The sequence below is a fragment of the Geotrypetes seraphini genome, chromosome 8 (genome assembly GCF_902459505.1).
Source record: "Geotrypetes seraphini chromosome 8, aGeoSer1.1, whole genome shotgun sequence".
NCBI lineage: Eukaryota > Metazoa > Chordata > Amphibia > Gymnophiona > Dermophiidae > Geotrypetes > Geotrypetes seraphini.
Window position 1 is genome coordinate 177,460,004 of NC_047091.1, and position 22,153 is coordinate 177,482,156.

Genomic DNA, 22,153 nt, shown 5'->3' on the forward strand with positions numbered 1-22,153 from the left:
TTATCAATACAACGTTATTCCAAAGCAACAAAATAAAATTTGTTTCTACCTTTTTTCATCTCTGGTTTCTGCTTTCCTCATCTTCTCTTCACTCTCCAGTCTATTCAGCATCTGCCCTCTTTCTCTGTTCCTTCCATTTTTCTCTTTCTGTCTCCACTCCCTCTCCTATGTTCTGGCATCTCTCCCTTCTTTCCTTCACTCTTTCCCACCCCAACTCATCCCATGATCTGGCATCTTGGCATCTGCTTCCCTTCCCCCATGTCCTGGGATTTCTCTCCTCTCTTCTCCTTCCATCTCTCCCTCTCCCTCCATGCTTTGGCATATCCTTTCCTTCCCTTCCTTCCTTTCCTTCCCTTCCTACCCCCCTCCCCTTCCTTCCCAATGGTCTTGCATCTCAGTCTCTCCTTCCCACCCCCATGCCGTGGCATCTTTTCCCTATCCTTCCTTTCCATCTCTCCTTCCCTCTCCTTACTCTGGTATCTCCTCTCTTTCCCTCCCTCTCTATCTCCTTCCCTTCCCTGCCCTCTATGCCCTGTATCTCGTCCCTCCACCCCTCCCCAAGGCTGGATGTCTTGTCAGGACAAGACATGAGAGGGTGAAGTCAGAGCAGACTCACAGAACAGAAAGCAATTGCTCTGCACTTTTCTCCAGCCCCACTTTTGAAGTCCCTGCAAGCTGCCTGGAGGGGAAGGGTAGGTTGTAAAGAGCAGATGACACCTTCAAAATTTGGTGCAACCTATTTCTAAATTGAGTTCTAAATGCATGTCGGAAATGGAGATCTGCTCCTGCTGGGAAGACCACACCACAGACTTCCAAGAGCAGGCCCTCCACCCCCAAAGCACTGGATCACCCCTCTATCCCTTTTCTGATCATGTTGCAATCTATTCTTTTAGGGAGGGTCCACCGGCAAAGGCACAACCCTGAAAGGCAGATCCGATGCCGACCTTGTGGTATTTCTCAACTGCTTCAAAGAATACAGAGACCAAGAGAATAACCGGAAGGAGATTATCGAACAGATCCGCCGGAAGCTGGAAACATACACGGAGGACAAGGACTTTACAGTCACCATTGAGAATTCAAAATGGTCCAACCCACGGGTGCTCAGTTTTCAGCTGAAGCTTCCGAATTATGAGGATGTCGTTGAGTGCGACGTCCTGCCTGCCTACGATGCTCTGGGTAACAACTCCTTCCTGCAATCCCAAAGTTCACATCTCCCTACTGGATCACGGTTCCGGAGCTGGTAACCTGGGCAAAAATACTCAGAAACCAAAGAGAAGTCCCAAAGTTCCCCAGTGAAAGCAATCCAACCGATAAAAACAAAAAACTGTGGACGAGGATGTTCTGAAAGATGATTGATTTGTCACTCTTCACAATAAAAACAAATAAATCCAAATCCAAGGCCTCCTTTTACAAAGGCGGTAATTTTTCAGCTAGCGCGCGCACTACAAACGCTAGTGCACCTTAGTAAAAGGAGCCCTAAGTTTATAGTCCACTTATATTTGTCCTACCGGAACCTACACGGTCCGTGTTTCGGCGAGCACGCCTTCCTCGGTGTTTTTAGACAAAGGGCTCCTTTTATCAAGCCGCGGTAGCGGTTTAACGCGCGTAATGGCGCACGCTAGACCGCCGGCCGCGCTAGCCACGACCGTCTCCTCTTGAGCAGGCGGCAGTTTTTGGCCAGCGCAGGGGTTGATGAAAAGTCACGCGCGTTAACCCCGCTAGCGCGGCTTGATAAAAGGAGCCCCAAATGTTGGTATGATTTAATATTTGGAGCTTCTCTCTTGCCAAGACCTCATTATTTGAAATTGTTATTCACGGCCTCTTTCACTAAGCTGCGCTAGTGGCTGCCGCGTGGCAACAGCCCCGAAGCCCTTTAAATCTCTATGGGCTGTTATTGTTTTTAATATTCTCCATATTTTTTTCATGCATGCTTATGTGTTTTATGTATCCTCTGAATTTATTTCTTTGCTTGCATTTGATTTGTTTTTTTGTTTGAGCTAATTTACTCCCCAGCTCAAGACACGTATTCTGTTTGTAGCTGAGATTTTTCTATCAACCGGTACGTCTTGATCGCCACATTAGGATAGTCACTGGCTATTGGCTTTTATGTTTATAATGTGTACTATGGACGTCTGGTTTCTCATCTGTCGCAATTACATCTGCTGCCTTTGGCATCCTCCATATTTTCACAACCATTTACATTCATAGCACTTTAATGACCATTTTCTTTGCCACCAATAACAGCGTGTACATATTTGGCACCACAGTCACTATTATGTCATGTTTTCAATTATTTCATCTCTTATTAGTATTCTATATATTTACATCATATTACACCCATTACTTTTAGGACATAAGAACATAAGACTAGCTTTACTGGGTCAGACCAATGGCCCATCAAGCCCAGTAGCCCAGTGGCCAATCCAGGTCACTAGTACCTGGCCAAAACCCAAGGACTAGCAACATTCTAGCATCTCAAAGAAATGCAAGATTCCGGAACCCCAATGAGAGCAACATTCCAGAGCTGAGATCAGGGGTAGGGAACTCTGGTCCTCGAGAGCCATATTCCAGTCGGGTTTTCAGGATTTCCCCACTGAATATGCAGTGCATGCAAATAGATCTCAAGCATATTTATTGGGGAAATACTGAAAACCCGACTGGAATACGGCTCTCGAGGACCAGAGTTCCCTACCCCTGGCTTAGATTGTGATGTCATAATGCCTCATTCCACAGTGCCTCATAGCCAACCTCATCAGTGATGTTACAATCGTTTGATTGTCCTATACTTGGTTCACATAAAAGCAGTCATACTGGGTCAGACCAAAGATCCATCAAGTCTAGTAGCCTGTCCTCATGGTCACTAGTACCTGGCCAAAACCCAAAGAGTAGCAACATTCCATGCTAGTGATCCAGGGCAAGCAGTGGCTTCCCTCATGTCTTTCTCAATAACAGACTATGGACTTTTCCTCCAGAAAATTGTCCAAACCCTTCTTAAAACCAGCTACGCTATCCGCTCTTACCACAACCTCTGGCAACGCATTCCAGAGCTTAACTATTCTCTGAGTGAGAAAATTTCCATCAATTGGTTTTAAAAGTATTTCCCTGTAACTTCATCAAATGTCCTCTAGTCTGTAATTTTGACAGAGTGAAAAATCGATCCACTTGTACCCGTTCTACTCAACTCAGGAAGGCGTGTTTGCCGAAACACGGACTGTGTAGGGTCCGGTAGAACAAATATATGTGGACTATAAACTTGGATATGTCTTCATTTGTTTTTATTGTGAAGAGTGACAAACAAATCATCTTTCAGAACATCCTCATCCACAGTTTTTTGTTTTCATCAAATATACACAAAAGCATTACATTTAGAGGGTTCTGTTAACGCTTCACAACCTCCCTCCACTCAGGGCCGGCTCAAGGGACTGTGTTGCCCTGAGCCCCTCCCACGGTTTCTTGACTCTTCCTTTAGCTCAAGTCTCTCCCCCTAATGCTGGTGATAAAAAGGCACCAGAATCCTAATCTCAATCCAGCATCTCTCCCTTCCTGTTTGCAGAGGGGAGGGGAGGGAAGAGAGAAGGAGAGATGCTGGACTGGGATTTTGGCACCCTTTATCACTGGCACCCTGGGCCAGGGCCGCAACTGGTCCATAGACTGAGCCGGCCCTGCCTCCATGGCCTATGTACTACAGTGCATGGGGTGAGCAGTGAAGAAGAAACTGCGTGATACGCAGAGAGTATAAGGGAAGTGGGGGACCCGTCAAAGGCGCGCTGGACAAAGCCGCGCCAACAATTGCACGCAGGGACGAATACGCGCCGCCTGAAGCAGTTATTACCATTTGCACTGTGAAGGTGTGTGTGAGGGGGAAACCCCCCCCCACTACACTGATAAATACTTGCGCTCATGTTGAGAAAGTGGGGGGGGGACTACCCCCCCAATACACCGAAAAGTCCCACTCTTCTCCCGAACACCGGCTCTTCCACTCTGATGGGCGGTTTGGGGGAGCACCCCCACCCCCCACCCCAACTTAAGCGCGAGTATTTCTCAGTGTACCGGGGCTTCTCCCCCAAACCCCCTCTCACAGCGCTAACGGGAATGGTATTAACGGCTCAGGTGGCGGGGCGCATTCGTCCCTGCGCGCAATTCTCGGCACGGCTTTGTCGGAGCGCTTTTGTCCTGCGCTCAAACAGCGGGGCACCAGGGAAGTGTGCGATGTGGTTATGAGGAGGGCAGAAGCAGTGGTGTAGCCGGGATGAGATGTGCCATTCCCCCCATCTCATCCGCTCTTTCCCTTTCCCCATACCTCTTTAATGTTCCCGGCGCGAGCAGTCGCTCCAACCTGCAGTTCGCACCAGCGCTGGATCTTCCTCTGATGCCGTTTCCTAGGCACGGGAGAAAGAGCCAACGTTGGCACGAGCAGCAGCTTGAGGTTGCTGCTCGCGCCGGGAACATTAGAGAGGTTTGAGGGAAGGGGCGTGCGGTAGTGGGGCAGAAAGGAGGATGGGTATCACCACCACCAACAAGATGGGCGGACTGCCCCCCCCTCCCCCTTTATTCCACTGGGTGGAAGCAGGTGATATATTTACACAACCCAGAAGTGCAGCCCAGAACTTAAGGCACACAGAATGGTTCTGGTGGTGGGGGTTCCAATCCTCTCCTTGGTTCTTCAGTGTGGTTGAGCAATGTGGTGTGGTGGACGAGGCTCAGAGGTGTAGTCATAAGCATACCAGGACCAAAGAAAGAGAGAAATCAAATTTATTACTACAACATATGGAGATACAGGTACCGTACACACTCGAATAAAAACCGAGATTTTGGGGCCAACAAAATGGCCCAAAAATTAGGAGCTCGGTCTATATTCGAGCTACCACCCAACCACCGGTGCTGCTGTCCTCTCTTCAATCCCCGATGACCACCACCAGTGCTGTAGTCGCATGCTTACCCCCCACCGAAGAACACCGCTACCACTATCCTACCACCCTCAACGTTGCCCTCTATGCGCGCCCTCACCAGTGCTGTAGTCACATGCCCCCCCCAAAGAACACTGGTGCCGCTATCCTGCCACCCCTAAGATGACCCATGGCATTGCCCTTCATTTGCATTCCCCCTTATCTAACATCACGCGTACCCATCAGTTGATGAAGAAAAAAGCCGCCGCCAACAATGCTAGGTATTGAAACCCCCTCCACGAATCTCCAAGCATTTCGGAGGGGTAGGAACAGCTCTGACAGGCATTCCAGAAAAAAGAGTTCCAAAATTTATTTTAAGGCTGGACTAGGCGCTGGCATCAGAGCGTAGCTTCCCAAGGGGAGCACTTCGAAGGTGACCGTAGTGATAGCAATGAGGTGAGTAGCAATTTTTTTCTAGGATGAATTGGCGAACTTAATTGGCGCCAGAGGGAATATATAAGCGAGAGAAGGGAGAATTCAGTGGTAAGCCCCCAGTATCTAATGGAGAACAAGGGATGTTTGGTTTATTTAGAAATCCTAAAATGTTTCAGGAGTGTAGACGCAAAGTTCAAAGATGCCCCATTGAAGGTGTAGACACATGCAGAGCTGCCATTACTCGATTCCTGGAGCGAGCAGTGAGGCCAGTCCTGGGTTTCTGACCGCCTTATCCTGGTGCATTATGGGACTTGTAGTACTAAATTCAATGGAGAAAATCAGGCGTTACAAATACCGCACCGCTCTGGCGCACGAGCTTACGACTAGGACTGGCCAAAAAGTCTCCCTCCTGGATCTGGGCAAATTGACAGCCTTGCAAGTGATTACCTCTCTCCCTTCTCCTTTTCTATTTAATCAAATTGTACTTTTCTTAACAGGCCACATCATTGTGGGCTACAGACCTCACCCTCAGGTATATGAAAAACTCCTGTACTCCCACCCTAACGGAGGGTTTTCCACTTGCTTCACTGAGCTCCAGAGGGATTTCGTCAAAGGTCAACCAACCAAAGTGAAGAGCCTGATCCGTCTGGTGAAATACTGGTACAAATCGGTAATGTACAGAATAAAATAATCATATAACACAGCACAGCACTGTATGATATGGGAGCTCACTGCTCCAGAGCAATTCTACGAAGATAGTTACTGCCCCACCTCCCATATCTTTCTTCACTTATCTCCCCCTATGCTCCTCCCCGTAATCTCCATTTCTCAGGCAAGCGCCTCTTATCTGTACCCTTCTCTTCCACCACCAACTCCAGACTCCGTCCCTTCTTTCTTGCAGGCGCCATATGCCTGGAACAGGCTGCCTGAATCAATAGGTCGTGCTCCGTCCCTGGCAGCGTTCAAATCCAAGCTAAAAACCCACTTTCTGGAATCTGTTTTCAACTCCTAACTCCCACTCACTGCCGCCAGATACCTAGACCCACTAAAATATCCCCACCCCTGAAATATCCTGTCTAAATTAGATTGTAAGCTCTTCTGAGCAGGGACGTCTATTGTATGTTAAAATGTACAGTGCTTCGTAAGCCTTTCAGCACTTTAGAAATAATAACTTAAGAGGGGGTGTTAGAGGCATGTTTTGGGCGGGCTTAGGACCTGGACCCTCGTCAGGCATAATAAAACCGTTAACAAAAGGTCCTGGCTTTTTTTAGACGTTTGGAGCTAGACCTGTTTTTAAAGCGTCTAAATGCTAAAAAGGTGCCAAAATACTGACCAGTTGACCACTGGAGGAATTAAGACATGACCCCCCTTATTCCCATAATGGTCGCCAACCCCCTCCCATCATCCAAAGATGTTTTTTAAAAAAGTACATTCTAGCAGCTTCAGATGTTAACACAGACATTTGAGCTCAGAGAGCAGAGGTTACTGCAGTGAATTTCACATTAAAAGTACCAGGTATCCATGTCCCTATAGCTTGCTTATATTATATGGTGAGCTCTCCAAAACCTACTGTACTTACATTAAGATGACACCTGGAGACATAAGAGCTATTGTTGTGGTGTACTGGTAGATAGGGTTAAGTTTTGGGTGGGTTTTGGAGGGCTTACCATCAGTGGCATACCTAGCATATGCGACACCCGGGGCCCATCATTTTTTGGCACCCCCCCACTCTGTATGAAAAATATGATTTTTAGTAACAATCCACACGTCACACAAGAGTGTACCTAGGAAAAGGCAGCATCTTACACCCATTGTAAAACTAAACAAGCCAGACTAGTACAGATCAATCCTGCAGTCAATCCTAACAAAAAACCATGTCTTTTCGAACACACAGAACACAGAAAACACCTTCGCCTAGTATGGAATATGTCATCACAAACTAACCCCTCCCCCTTTTACAAAACTGTAGTGCGGATTTTAGCCACGGTGGTAACAGCTCTGACGCTCATAGAATTCTGAGCATCAGACCTGCTACCACCACGGCCGGCGCTAAAAAAATGGGGAGAAAAATACGTAGACAAAGGTTTAACTGAAGCACCAAGAAGCTGGACTCTGCATGCAATGCAACATCACAGAAACAGCGATGCATCTCCCCTAAAGCAAAAAGAATAAATAAATAGAATTATTTTATACCTTGTCTTCTCTGGTTTATGCTTTCCCCATCTTCTTGTCACTCTCTTCCTTTCATCCACTATCTAACCTCTCTCTGCCCCTTTTATAGGGCATCTTCTCTCCTTCTATTCCCCTTCCAGAAACTCTATGCCTCCCCCTTCCATCTCTCCCTTCACCCCCATTGGTCTGGTATCCATCTTCTTCCCTTCCCTCCTCCAATGGTCTGGCATCTCTCTCCTCTCCTCTTCTTCCCTTCCCTCTCCCACATCCTCATGGTCTGGCATTTCACTCTCTCCTCTCCCTTCCCCTCACATCCATCAGCATCTGCCCCCTTTCTCTCCCTCCAGTATCCTTCCTCCTTATGTCTCTCTCCCCTTTCCCTGCACACCAATTCCATCAGCATCTGCCCCCTTTCTCTCCTTCCACCACCCTTCCATACCACCCTGACCTCTTACTCTCCCTCCACCACCCTTCCATACCACCCTGACCCCCTTGCTCTCCATCCACCACCCTTCTATGCTCCTCTCTCCCTCAAAACTAGCAAGGTCGCGTGATGACTGCTTCTGCTGCATCTGCTCCGGAAACCGTAAGTGACGTCAGAAGGGGTGGGCCGTCAGATGCAGGGAGTTGCGGCAAGGTCCCGCAATGACTGTGGCTGCCAGTCCACCCCCTCCGTCGTCACTTACGTCTTCCGGAGCAGAGCCGGCAGAAGCAGTTATTGTGGGACCTTCCTGTACTTCAGCGTGACTGTCGACTCTGCTTCGGAATAAGTACGGCAGCCGCCCTGAGGTGCAGGTCCCGTTAAAGAGCAGCACAGGAGGTTCCGGATCTAGCCGGCTGTGCACCCCCCTAGGGCTGGCACCCGGGGCGGTCTGCATCTCCCGACCCGCCCTTTGTACATCACTGCTTACCATACAACATAAGCAAGATACACTTCCCCCTTTGAATTTGCGGTTTCCATATCTACGGTTTCAATTATTTGCAATTTTATGCCAAAAAACATCATTTTTATTTTTCGGGCTATTTTAAGCCTTACCTGGTGGTCTAGCGGGTTTTCGGACAGGAGCAATCTTCCCACGCTCCTGCTCCGCGCAGATCGCTCGCAGGAAATGGCTGCCTTGAGCTCCCGTCTTAGTCTTGAGAGACAACGGGAGCTCAAGGCAGCCATTTCTAGCCATTTCGGGCAGGAGCGTGGGAAGATCATTCCTGCCCGAAAACCTGCTAGACCACCAGGTAAGGCTTAAGGGGGGGCTTACAGGGCTTAAAATAACTGGGGAGAAGCAGGAGTTAGGGGCAGAACCAGCCCGAATATTATTCTCAGTTTTTTAATATTCGTGGGCCGGCTCTGCCCCTAACCACCGCAAATATGGGAGGGGGGAAGTGTATAGTGACATCTGTACCTGGGACTTTTAATGTGAAATTCACTACAGTACTTCTTAGAAGAGCCCCTCTGCTATGCTCAGCTGTCTGAACAGTTTACTAAGATTGAGGAAATCTTGCTTATGTGAATTTTTCATGTGGATGTATTTATATTCAATAATGGCCAAAAGAGATAGTGATACTAAGTACCAAAATGTCTACATAGGCCATTAAAAAAAAAAAAAGATAGACATCTTGCTGTTTTGAGAACGGACATTTTCTCCATTGGATTTCTGGACATCTTTCCCAAAACATCCAAACTCAGACTTAGACTTCCTATCGAAAATGCCCCTCCATGAAATGTGCACGTGGTGCGGCCACACCTGGCACAAATATGGGCAGGCACAATTGCTCCCATTGGCAATGGCAGAGCAAGCAGGGTAGGGTGTACCTGTAAGCAAGTTACTTAGAATGATCCCGGAATCAGGTGATCCAGTCCCAATTAGTCCTGGCCATGATCATTTTATCCAGCCACTTCTATCTTGCACTGAGTATATAGATCTGAGGATGGTGTACATAAAGTTTCCCTCTCTCATAGGTTCCTCAGATCTAGGGTTACCAGACATCTGGATTTCCTCGGACATGCCCTCCTTTTCAGGGGCATGTCCGGGGGTCCAGACTGCTTTTCAAAACCCGGCACTTTGTCCATTCAACAGATTACACTCAATTGGAATAATCATAGCAGATTAAATTACAGTTTCTGGTGGAATTCTGTGTGTCAGAAGCAATAGAACCAAGAGGAGAAAGAGGGTCCAACCTAATCTGCAGTAAAAAAAAAGGAGCAGGAACAAACAAACCAAAACTGCAGGGATGTACAACGATGTAGGCAAAATTTATTGTGACAACCAAAATACATTAAGAACCTTTTTACCAAACAAGGGATCCAACACGATCCGTGTTTCGGACAACCTTCATCAGGGGTCAATGGTAGAAAAGGGAAAAGAGCATGTGTCACAAAAAAATATTGAAAAATACAGTAAAAACAAACCAGTGATTTATCACGCCAAGAGTCACTGAGTCTTGTGAAGTCTGGCTAAAAGTGCCTCTGCTCCGGAAAAGGTAAGTGACCCCTGATGAAGGTTGTCCGAAACACGGACCGTGTTGGGTCCCTTGTTTGGTAAAAAGGTTCTTAATGTATTTTGGTTGTCACAATAAATTTTGCCTACATCGTTGTACATCCCTGCAGTTTTGGTTTGTTTGTTCCTGCTTGGAATTCTGTGTGTCATCATATATATAAAATGGAGCGCAGAATAGCAACACAAAGAGGATACTTTGGTAAATTTCAGAAGATTTGAGGACCATTAACAGATTTTTGTAATGAGTAATAAGTAAGGTATGCAAAGTTATGTAAAGTAATGTAAAGTATTGTATTGTTATCGCCTGGAAATGACCAGCCATCTTCTAATGTAATCCACTTAGAACCGCAAGGTACAAGCGGAATAGAAATCACTAATGTAATGTAATAATGTTTTCCCAAAGTTAGGTATTTGACATGGAGGGGTGTGGGTGGGTAATAAATATTAAATCCTATAATATATAAGAGTATTTAACTGTTTTTGATGTATTGGGAATGGAACTTTTTTAAGGGGAGGGAGGGGTTGGGAGGGTTTTCCAACTTGATATCAATTGTTTAGATACTAGGAATAGTTCATAATATTCAAAATATTATAGAATCTAGGTATTGGCTGAAAAGTTATATTTTTAATGATCTATGAAAGTTAATCAAATGCATATTTATAAGTTCGAATGATTTTTCTTAAACACTTGTTGTAATATGTAAAAATGAATAAAGAATTTTAAAAAAGAAAAGCTTCCTGCTAGCAGCGACATCGGGACGGCATCTGCTCATGCACGGGTGCAACATGGTGACATCACGTGCATGTGTTTGACATCATCGGGTCACACCAGCACATGTGCAGATGCCCTCCTGACAAGCAAACAGGTTGAGGGGCGGAGCGCGATTCGGGCAGGGCCATAGGTCCAGATTTTCGTTCCTAAAAATCTGGTCACCCTATTCAGAACTGTTTCCTCTATTCCTAGTACTTTGAGGACAAACCTGAAGTGAAAAATCTGCCTCGAAAGTATGCCCTGGAGCTCCTGACCATTCGTGCCTGGGAAGAGGATGGCAAGAAGGAAAAGTTCAAAACCGACCAAGTTTTCCGTAAAGTCCTGGAATCGATCGTGAAATATAAGACGCTCTGTGTTTATTGGCTGAACTATTATGACTTTAGGTTCGTGAAATCCCAGTTAAGGAAACCCAGGTAAGTAGACCATCCTTTGCCTTATTTGACTCGAGTCCAGGAAATGGTTAATGCTATTAACACGTGTCTCTGGTGTCTCTTCTCTGTCACTGTGTAATGTGTATCCTGGTGCTCTTCTAAACTTTTGTTATGTAACCTAAGACTCACCTTCATTTTAGGCCGATTATCATGGACCCAGCAGATCCGACAGGAAACTTGGGGGAAGATTTTTGCTGGATTGAGGTCGCGAAAGCTGCTGCATGCTGCCTGTCCCAGGTATGCTTCATAATCATCAGTTCATTTTTTAATTTTTAGATCATTTACTATACTATTGTCCCTTGATACTAAAATTCTGGAGATCTATTTGGCATCAAGTTAACAATTTATTAGAAAATCCAGTGGCCCTATCGTATGGTGCCATTTTATTTGGAACATCTATGAGGGCAAAAAAGTCAAATTTCAGCAAAAAATAACAAACTTTTGTTTATAAGCCATGCAGCTTATCTACAGAACTGGAAAAATTGGGATAGATTAAATTATTCATTCTGGTGGGAATCCCTTTGTTATGTCTTTAAAATGGAAAAGTTTATGGCCATTCAAAAGGGATATAAAAAAATTAATGGAAGTTTGGGAACCATTAACTAAATAGTGTAAGGATTGATTTATTTATATAAATGAGGAAAACATACACATCCTGGGGAGGGGGGTATGTTTTGGCATTGGTTAAGAGGTATAGATAGGTTGTTTACAGGTAATTTTATGAGTTGTTGGTCAATTGGAAAATGGGGGGGGGGAATAAGTCTTGTCATTATTTCTATTAAGTTTATTGTGCTGTAATGTTAATATTTTGTGTAAATGCATCATCTCTTGTGCACAATTGTAGTTTTAAAAATGAATAAAGAAATTTTTAAAAAAAAGTTTTTTAAATGTAGGTTATAAAATATAATACAACAGGATTACATCTGACATTTACACTTCCTGACTAATATATTATCTCCAGGACTGGAGCGAGTAGGTCCATGAAGCCCAGCATCCTGGTCCATCAAGTGGCCAGTCCAGAACCGCAAAGAGTAACAACATTTCAGGGCTGAGATTATGATGTCATAATGCCTCATTTCTCCAAAGCCTAAGAGCCAACCTCATTGGTGATGTCACAATGGCTTGATTGTCCTTTACTTTGCTTACATAAGAGCTGCCATACTGGGACAGACCGAAGGTCCCCTCAAGCCCAGAATCCTGTTTCCAACAGTGGCCAACCCAGGTCACAAGTGCCTGGGCAAGATCCAGAGGAGTAGAACAGATCTGCTGCTGCTTATCCTAGAAATAAGCAATAGATTTCCCCGAGTCCCTCTGGCTTACAGACTTTTCTTTTAGGAAATTATCCAAACCTTTTGTAAACTCTATTTACACCCTTCAATATATTTTGCTTATTGAGATATTAGTACATGTAGTCATTAGCCCAGTAGTTTGGACAAATTCCTGGAGGAAAAGTCCATAGTCTGTTATTAAGACATGAGGGAAGCCTCTGCTTGCCCTGGATCGGTAGCATGGAATGTTGTTTTGGCCAGGTACTAGGGACCTGGATTGGCCACTGTGAGAACAGGCTACTGCGCTCAATCGACCATTGGTCTGACCCAGAAAGACTATTCTTATGTTCTTATGCTCTCATCATGCTGATAAGTTTCTTGAATCTAAAACCGTATATCCGTCTCCCTTTCAATTTTTTACCTATTTGTTGGACCTATAGGATTACAAATTTCAGTTCAGCAGGAAAAAAATGTACTTCGGTACTCTCTGTGAGGAATGCTCCAGGATTTTTAAGTGGGTAGATTTAAATGGTTCCTTACCATGGAGCAGGGAAAGGGAGAGGGCCCCTGATCGTAAATCCATGAAAGGACAACTGGGAGATTTCCTCACCTGTGGTCTCTTTTTCTTTCAGCCGTCATCTGTTGAGCTTATGATCACTCAAGACAACCAGCTCCTGCATCGTGTGTCCATTAACCCCTACACTAAAATCCAGCAGATCAAAGAGAGACTGGGTATTTCCACTGAAAGCGAGAGCCTCTTTCTTGGGGACCAGGAACTGTCGAACCACTATACACTGGCACATTATGGCATCTTCTACAGCACCGTTCTCATCCTAAAAACCCAAGGATCCTATTGTACGATACTGTGAGAGGCCTACTCATCTCAGTTCTTGTTCTTGCCCACCTCTTCTTCCCTCCTTGCTGCAACAACTGAAGGGCAGAAAAGATGGTGATGGTCCCATTTCTGTCTTTCAGGGCAACTGATTCTTTAGCTTACATATGGACAATGGCGTACCTAGCTTATGTGACACCCGGGGCCCATCATTTTTTGACACCCCCCCCCCTCCATCTGTATGAAAAACAGAATTTTTAGTAACAGTCCACATGTCACACATGAGTACCTAGGAAAAGGCAGCATCTTATATACTGCAGTGAGCAGTACAACAACAGTACACCCATTGAAAAACTAAACAAGCCAGACTAGTACAGATCAATCCTAACAAAAAACCATGTCTTTCGAACACACAGAAAACACCTTCACCTAGTATAGAATATGTAATCACAAACTAACCCCTCCCCCTTTTACAAAACTGTAGTGTGGTTTTTAGCATGGTGGTAACAGCTCAGATGCCAACGTTAAAAAACGCTCTACAGTTTTGTAAAAGGGGAGATAGAATAAAAATATGTAGACAAAGATTAAACTGAAGCACCAAGAAGCTGGACTCTGCATACAATGCAACACCACAGAAACAGCAATGCCTCTCCCCTAAAGCAAAAAAAAAAGAAGAATTTTTTCTACCTTGTCTTCTCTGGTTTCTGCTTTCTTCATCTTCTTGTCACTCTCTTCCTTTCATCCACTGTCTACCCTCTCTCTGCCCCTTCTATAGGGCATCTTCTCTCCTTCTATTCCCCTTCCAGAAACTGTATGCCTCCCCCTTCCATCTCTTCCTTTACCTCCATAGGTCTGGCATCCATCTTCTTCCCTTCCCTCCTCCAATGGTCTGGCATCTCTCTCCTCTCTTCTTCCCTCTCCCACACTCCCATGGTTGGCATTTCACTCTCTCCTCTACCTTCCTCCCACTTCCATCAGCATCTGCCCCCTTTCTCACCCTTCACCATGCTTACATACCATCCTGACCCCCTTTCTCACCCTTCTCCACCCTTCCATACCACCCTGACCCCCTTTCTCTCCTTCCACCACTCTGCTATGCTCCATTCTCTCTTCATCCAAATCAGCAAGGTCCCGCAATGACTGCTTCTGCTGCCTCTGCTCCGGAAAAGGTAAGTGACGTCGGAGGGGAGTGGGCCGGCAGATGCAGGGAGTTGCGGCAAGGTCCCACAATGACTGCGGCTGCCGGTCCACCCCCTCCAACGTCACTTACCTCTTCAGAAGCAGAGGCGGTAGATGCAGTCATCACAGGACCTTCCTGCACTTTAGCGCGGCTGCCGATCTGAGGTGCCGTTTAGAGCAGTGCAGGAGGTTCCGGAACCGGCCGGCTGTGCTCCCCCTTGGAGCATGCACCCGGGGCGGACCGCCCCCTCTCCTCTCCCCCCTTGGTACGCCACTGCATATGGGATTAGTAAAAATAAGTATTAGCTGGATGCCATTTCTAGAATAGCGCTTTGCACTGGGATCCATGCCCAATTTTGGGTATGAGAATTTACTCCAAGTGAAACCTGATGTAATTTCTTGCATTTAAATTAGGTGCAGCTCCCCTGGGCGAAGAGAAAGGTAAAAAAAACATATTACAGTCTAAGCTGGGTGTCATCTTAGACTCGGCTTTATCTATTGGAAAGCAAACTGGGTGTATTATTCAGAAAGGTTATGCCCAACTTCGTTTGTTGTATAGGCTAAAACCATAAGAACATAAGCAGTGCCTCTGCCGGGTCAGACCAGGGGTCCATCATGCCCAGCAGTCCGCTCACGCGGTGGCCCATCAGGTCCAGGACCTGTATAGTAATCTTCTATCTATACCCTCCGAGAGAAATGATTAAAAAATATTTTCAAGAGGTTTGGGGCATATCGGAAGATCTTTTACCTCCACTTTCTCAGGTTTATTATTTACCTTTAGGAAATCAACCCCAAAATCAAGGACTATTAAACCAGGAAGCTATGGACGTCTCAGCTCATAAGCACATAAGCATTGCCTCTGTCGAGTCAGACCTTAGGTCCACCATGCCCAGCAGTCCGCTCCCGCGGCGGCCCCCCAGGTCAATGACCTGTAGTGATCTATTACTCAAGAGCATTTTGTCTTGTATAGTAACCCTCTAATTGTACCCCTGGATTCCCTTACCCTTCAGGAATTCGTCCAATCCCTTTTTGAAACCCGAAACCGTACTCTGCTCAACCACCCCCTCTGGAAGCGCATTCCAGGTGTCCACCACCCTCTGGGTGAAGAAGAACTTCCTAGCATTTGTTCTGAACCTATCTCCCTTCAATTTTTTTGAGTGCCCTCTAGTTTTTGTTGCCCCCACCAGTCTGAAGAATCTGTCTCTCTCTACCTTCACTATACCCTTCATGATCTTCATGATCTTCTTGAGCTCTTCTTGAGACGTCAGATAAAGAAATTGCTACTCCAGCAACTTTGATAATAACTGTAGCTTTGCAACCAGATAAATCATGGATATTGAGACTATTTTTAAAAAATAGACAGAAACAATTCCTTGGCCATAGAATACAGATTTATCACGTGAGACGCAGAATTTCTATTACTTAAGCCAGGAGTTTTAGCCTTGGGGGCTACTTTCTACTTGCGTCATCCTTGTAAGTATGTTTACTTTGAACCATTTCAATTAACTTCTTTCCTGTCACTCACCCGACTGGGAAAAGAAAAATCCTCGTTAGAAGACAGCTTCAAGTTCTTGTTTCTATTGTATTTTCTTAATTTTCCACCAATAGTAAATCTTGGATCTATGTGGACTTGAGTAAATTGAACCTTGTAACATCTTTTAATCAATGTCAACTGGCAGAACATTGTTAAATCTACTCAATCTGTAACATCTTTTAATTATTGTAAACCGCATAGAACTTCACGGTCCTGCGGTATATAAACTGTTATATTATTATTTTATTTTATTTTAATTATTTTCAAATTTACAATAAGTGTAACAATATATCCAAACAAATTAACAATAAATATAACACTTAATAATCATCAATGGTACAAATAATATGCTCTTATCTCCCACCCTTCCCACCCATTCTTATCATATAATCAATACCTTATACAATATGTAACAATAAATTTATCCTCCCCTCCCCCCTCACAATCAAACTTGTAAATTTAAGGGAAAAAAAATTAATAAAATGTCATCTAATCGGTACAATACTTTGTAAATGGCTCCCACACATCCTGAAATTTCCTGAAAAAACTGCGCTGTATTGCAATAAATCTTTCCATTTTATAAACATGACATAAGGAATTCCACCAGAAATTATAATTTAATCTACTCCAATTTTTCCAATTATACGTAATTTGTTGAATGGCAACCCCAGTCATTATAAGTAATAATTTGTTGTTATTTGTAGAAATCTGACTTTTTGCTCTCATTGCCATACCAAACAGCACAGTATCATATGATAATGCCACTGGGTTGTCTAATAAACAATTAATTTGGTCCCAAATTGATTTCCAAAAAGCTATAACATATGGACAATAGAATAACAAATGATCTAAAGTCCCTGCTTCGAAATGACTGTGCCAACATTTATTAGACTTAGAGCTATCCAATTTTTGTAACCGAACAGGGGTCCATAATGCAACAGAAAAAACCCAGTTTGTCTCATAGATGCCGACAATGGACATCTCATCCTCCAAGACCAAATTCGTGGCCATTGAGACGCAGTAATTTGGTGCTTAATCTCAATGCTCCAAATGTCTCTCAGACCAGTGTTTAGTTTCTTTTTAATAAATCCAGTCAGCAATTTATACCACTGGGTGGCCTGGTGACCCAAGAAGTCCGCCTGAAAGCATAAGAACTCCATACTACAATGATTACTAAGGTTTTTCTATTCAGGGAGCCCCGCCTGAATGGTCTGCTTCAGTTGCAACCATCTAAAACATTCTGATTTATTAAGACCATATTATTAAAATGTAAATTGTCTTATATTTGATGGTTGATACCATGTATTTTATTTTTGAATATGATCTTTTTTTTAATATGATCTTTCTGTACAAATTTATATGCTTGATAAGTAATATGAAATTTATAAATAAATACAAAAAAGGCATAAGGCTGGCAGGGATTCTTTGAGACTGACCTGAGGATTCAGTTGCTCTTAAACTGACCAAGTTCTGTTTCCTGAAAGCTTTTGTGATTATTGCAATTGATCATTGCTTGTGTGTGTGAAGTTCTTCCCCTCTCTTACCACTCCAGCACGGGAGTCAAGACCCTGGGTTGCTTGTGCTACTAACATAAAAACATAAGAATTGCCACTTCTATAAACTGATTTTTATGACTACTTCAGGTGATCTGCTGTTTTGACCACTACCCATATGTTACGTGCAGAAGTATTCACCCTACCTATGTACTGTCTAGGCTTCACCCATGTGAACACCCACCTTCAAATTAGGTGCTATTGAAGATATGTACACACATCTAATATAATAAAATGATAGGCCGCGCATGCGCACTAAAAAAAACGTGTTCCCTGGTCCGTCGGGAAAATACGAGTGCGCATGCGCGCCTACAACGTCACCACAGCCTGCTCTCCGTCTCCACCTCGCGCCGCTGCAGGCCCCACACTCGCAACTCACACATCCGCTGCAGCCTAGCAACTCCGACCACAACCTTCCACCCTCAACCGCCTATGCTGGCTCAGGCTGGCGCGTTGAGGAGTCGGAATGCAGACCCGGAAGAGCGAAGGAAGTCTCACACTGAGCATCTGTATTTACACTGTGTAACGAGCCTCTGCCACGATCCCGGGTTCCTCTCAGCCTACCCTTCTCGCGGTCTGGCCGGCTACCTTAGTCCTTTGCCGCCGCCGCCACCCCCTTCCCTTTCCTACCCGCGGTCGACAAAACTCTTGTCTCCAGCAGCCGCCGCAGCACTGTAAACACGCTGCTTCGCGGCCTCTACTGCCTTCATTTGCTCTTCCGTTTCTCTGATGACGTCATCAGGGACATGGAAGAGCAAATCGGGGCAGTAGAGGCCGCGAAGCAATGTGTTTACAGTGCTGCAGCGGCTGCTGGAGGCAAGAGGTTTGTCGACCGCGGGAAAGGAAGGGGGTGGCGGCGGTGGCAAGGGACTAGGGGAGCTGGCCAGACCGCGAGAAGAGAAAATCGCGTGGGCCACGAAGAGACAGGGAGGAACTGGGAAGAAGGAAGAGGGAAAGGGGCCTGCTTTGGGGTAAGGGTGTGCTTGGAGGCAGACAGCTTTGCTTGGGGGGGAGACAGAAGGGGGGCCACGGAGAGACAGGGAGGAACTGGAGCTGGAGAGGGAAAGGGGCCTGCTTTGGGGAAGGGCTGTGCTTGGAGGCAGACAGCTTTGCTTGGGGGGGAGACAGAAGGGGGACCACAGAGAGACAGGGAGGAACTGGAGCGGGAGAGGGAAAGGGGCCTGCTTTGGGGGAGGGGTGTGCTTGGAGGCAGACAGCTTTGCTTGGGGGGGAGACAGAAGGGGGGGCCACGGAGACACAGTCAGGGAGGAACTGGAGGGCCAGAGGGAAAGGGGTCTGCTTTGGGGGAGGGGTGTGCTGGGAGGTAGATAGCTTTGCTTGGGGGGGAGAAAAAATGGGGGGCCACGGAGAGACAGTCAGGGAGGAATTGGAGGGGTAGAGGGAAAGGGGTCTGCTTTGGGGGGGAGGGGTGTGCTGGGAGGCAGACAGCTTTGCTTGGGAGGGGAGACAGAAGGGGGACCACGGAGACACTGTCAGGGAGGAATTGGCAGGGTAGAGGGAAAGGGAGCTGCTTCGGGGGGGAGGGGTGTGCTGGGAGGCAGACAGCTTTGCTTGGGAGGGGAGACAGAAGGGGGACCACGGAGACACTGTCAGGGAGGAATTGGCAGGGTAGAGGGAAAGGGAGCTGCTTCGGGGGGGAGGGGTGTGCTGGGAGGCAGATCATTTTACTTAGGGGGGGAAGACAGAAGGGGGGGCTACGGAGAGACAGGGAGGAACTGGAGGGGGAGAGGGAAAGGGGGCTGCTTTCTAGCACCTGTTAATGTAACGGGCTTAAAGACTAGTATATAATAATAATAATAACTTTATTTTTGTATACCGCAATACCACAAGCAGTTCAGAGTGGTTTACGGAGGAAGAGACTGTAGACAGAAGCGATATTACAGAAAAGGGCTTTCAAATTACATTAGCATGCCAAGAGTAGTCAAGATTTATCCGGAAGCATTTCAAAGATACAACAAGACAGGAAAGGAGTCAGAGGAATTTATCAAAGAGATAGGTTTTAATTGACTTCTTGAAGGTTTGGTAGGAGGGAGCATTTGAAATGAAGGGGGTTAGACATTTATTCCATTTGCCTGCTTGGAATGACAGAGATCTATCAAGGAATCTCTTGTACATACAGCCCTTCAAGGATGGAAAACCCTCTGAGGAACCTGGTGATAAGAGGAAGTGATGAGGGAGTTTCCTAGAGTGATTGCCAATGGTGAAGCCTGTCACAGAAGACAGACAGGAAGAGATGGAGGGACTGCCATGCTGCTGGGGAGAAGACCCAGCAAACATCAGAATATGTGGGTGGAGTTGTTGAAATTATGAAAATATGATTGACAGTGTTATGGTTATTGTTATTGCATAACCATAATTAATGTACCCCCTGATAAGAACATAAGAAGTTGCCTCCGCCGAGTCAGACCAGAGGTCCATCTTGCTCAGCGGTCCGCTCCCGCGGTGGCCCATCAGGCCTAATTGCCTGAACAGGGTCCCTGACTAATTCTGTACTGTCTCTAATTCTATCCCTATAACCTACCTCTACTCCTTTCTATACCCATCAATGCCAGGAACCCGCGCGAATCATGAAAAACCACGAATACGGTTTTTCAATGGGGGAGACTGAAGAGGGTCAGCGGGAGAGGCAGGAGAGAGCAGAGAGAGTGTCAAAGCAGCTCCTGATTGGATAAGGCCCGACTTAGTGCAGGAAGAGGCGGTCGGAGCATACAGCGAGTGATTTCCTACACTCACCAGCACTCTGGCTGCTTTCTCCTGCCTCTCCCGCTGCCCTTTCCTTGTTGGTGGTTTGCGGTCGGAAAATACCACGAATGACCAGGACCGCCAACCGCGAACGACCGGGGGAACACTGTAATCTATTACAGGCAATGCCTAAATCACAATGGGAGTAGAACAACGAGGGATAGGCAAAGAAAGAGGAACTGAAATGCTGGATGCTGTGGGAGGGAGAACTTGAGAAGGGAAGATGCTGGATATAAAGGGTAAGCAAGAGGATATTTTGGACGTGGGGGATAGGGGATGGAAGGGGAGATGAGAAAATGTCCACTGTGAGTGAGAGAGGAAAGGGGAGATACTGGACTATAGGGGCATAGGCACAGGAAAGAGAAGATGCTGGACACAGTGGGGGTAGAGAAAGGGGACATGAAATGCTGGACACCTTGAGGAGCTGGGGAAGGGAAGAGTGGATGCTCTACCCCAGAAAAGAGTAGGAAAGGAAAGCTGTAGAGTATATGGGGGTAGTGAAGGGAAGGGGAGATGTTTGACATAGAGAGAGTAAAGGGAAGAGAAGAAGAAATGCTGGACTATGGGTGAGGGGGGTAAGATCTTTGAGGGCACACAGCTGAAGATTTACCTAGGGCATCAGATGCTTTTGGGCTGGTTAGAATGAGATGAGAGGTGAAGGGCTTTAATTAAGTCAAGTGTGTAAAACCACCTAAGCACAGGCCCATCAGTGGGTCCAGATTTATGTATCAGAAACTTCCTCCAGCATCTACCACTATCTAACCCCTGTACCTGGGAACTCACCATTTACTGCTCCAGCCTCTCCTCTTGAGACACAGGAAGGGAGCAGAACACACTTCTCCCCCCACCCCCAGCAGGGGTCCAAGTGGTGCTGCGCCCTCAGGGCTAGTGCAAGAGTATTAGGTATCCTAAGCAAGACTACAGTCTTGTCCCCCCCAAACAAAATTTCAGGCCCTCAACAAGTTACAATAACCCCAACACCATCCCCTCTCGTCCCCCCACCAAAAAAAAAAATACAAGTAAATGGGCAGTTTCAAAACCGTTCATCTTTCCTGCTGCTAAAAGTACTTCCTATTTCTTTTTTATGCTTTGTGAGGCTGTCAGGATCTATTATTTTGCTGTATTTATTTATTGGGATTTATTAACTGCCTTTATGAAGAGATTCATCTGAGGGGGGTGTCCAGCAGGCGTAATTCAACATAAAACTTTCAATTTTGTTAACAGCAGAACAGTAGTAAAAATACCAAATATAAACACAAGGTTTCAAGTTTATTTAAAAATTTTATATGATCACAAAATCCAAATGCAATGCGATTTACACATAGCTATAAAATTGGGGTAAAAAAAAAAAGTCACATTAATTGAAACAAACAATTAGTAGAATTTTAACAAAAAATACATGAGAAAAAGGGGGGGGGAGTGAAAAATGAAAGGATTAAATACAATTCATAAATAAATAAAAAAGAAGTAGGTAATGAAACAAGAGGTTGGGAAAGGTTACCCACTTTATTTTCACTTACCAGCACTATTAGTCCGCTGTAAAGTATCCTAAGCTAATAGAAATTGAATGACTCAGTCAGTGGCTTACCAAGAGCGGGGTGGGAGGTGCACATCCGGCCGGTCGGGTCTGGAACCTCCCATGCTGCTCTAATCGGCAGCTGCTGTACTTTTTATGAAGCAGAGTCGGCAGCCGCACTGAAGTGCAGGAAGGTCCTGCGATGACTGCGGCTGCCGGTCCACCCCTCCGTCACTTACATCTTCCAGAAACGGCAGTCATTACGGGACCTTGCTGATTTGGAGAGAGAGAGGAGCATAGAAGGGTGGTGGAATGAG

The 22,153-nt window shown here is 45.7% G+C and overlaps 1 protein-coding gene across 1 annotated transcript in view; it reads left to right on the forward strand.

Moving 5' to 3' along the window:
• LOC117365527 (2'-5'-oligoadenylate synthase 3-like) overlaps positions 1 to 22,153 on the forward strand; it is an 81,081-nt gene that overhangs the window by 25,727 nt on the left and 33,201 nt on the right. Inside the window, exons 9-13 of the mRNA XM_033956008.1 lie at positions 894 to 1,176; positions 5,819 to 5,991; positions 10,953 to 11,173; positions 11,332 to 11,428; positions 13,092 to 13,325. Of these exons, the coding sequence (XP_033811899.1) occupies positions 894 to 1,176; positions 5,819 to 5,991; positions 10,953 to 11,173; positions 11,332 to 11,428; positions 13,092 to 13,325 (1,008 nt within the window). The remainder of the gene's footprint in view (positions 1 to 893; positions 1,177 to 5,818; positions 5,992 to 10,952; positions 11,174 to 11,331; positions 11,429 to 13,091; positions 13,326 to 22,153) is intronic.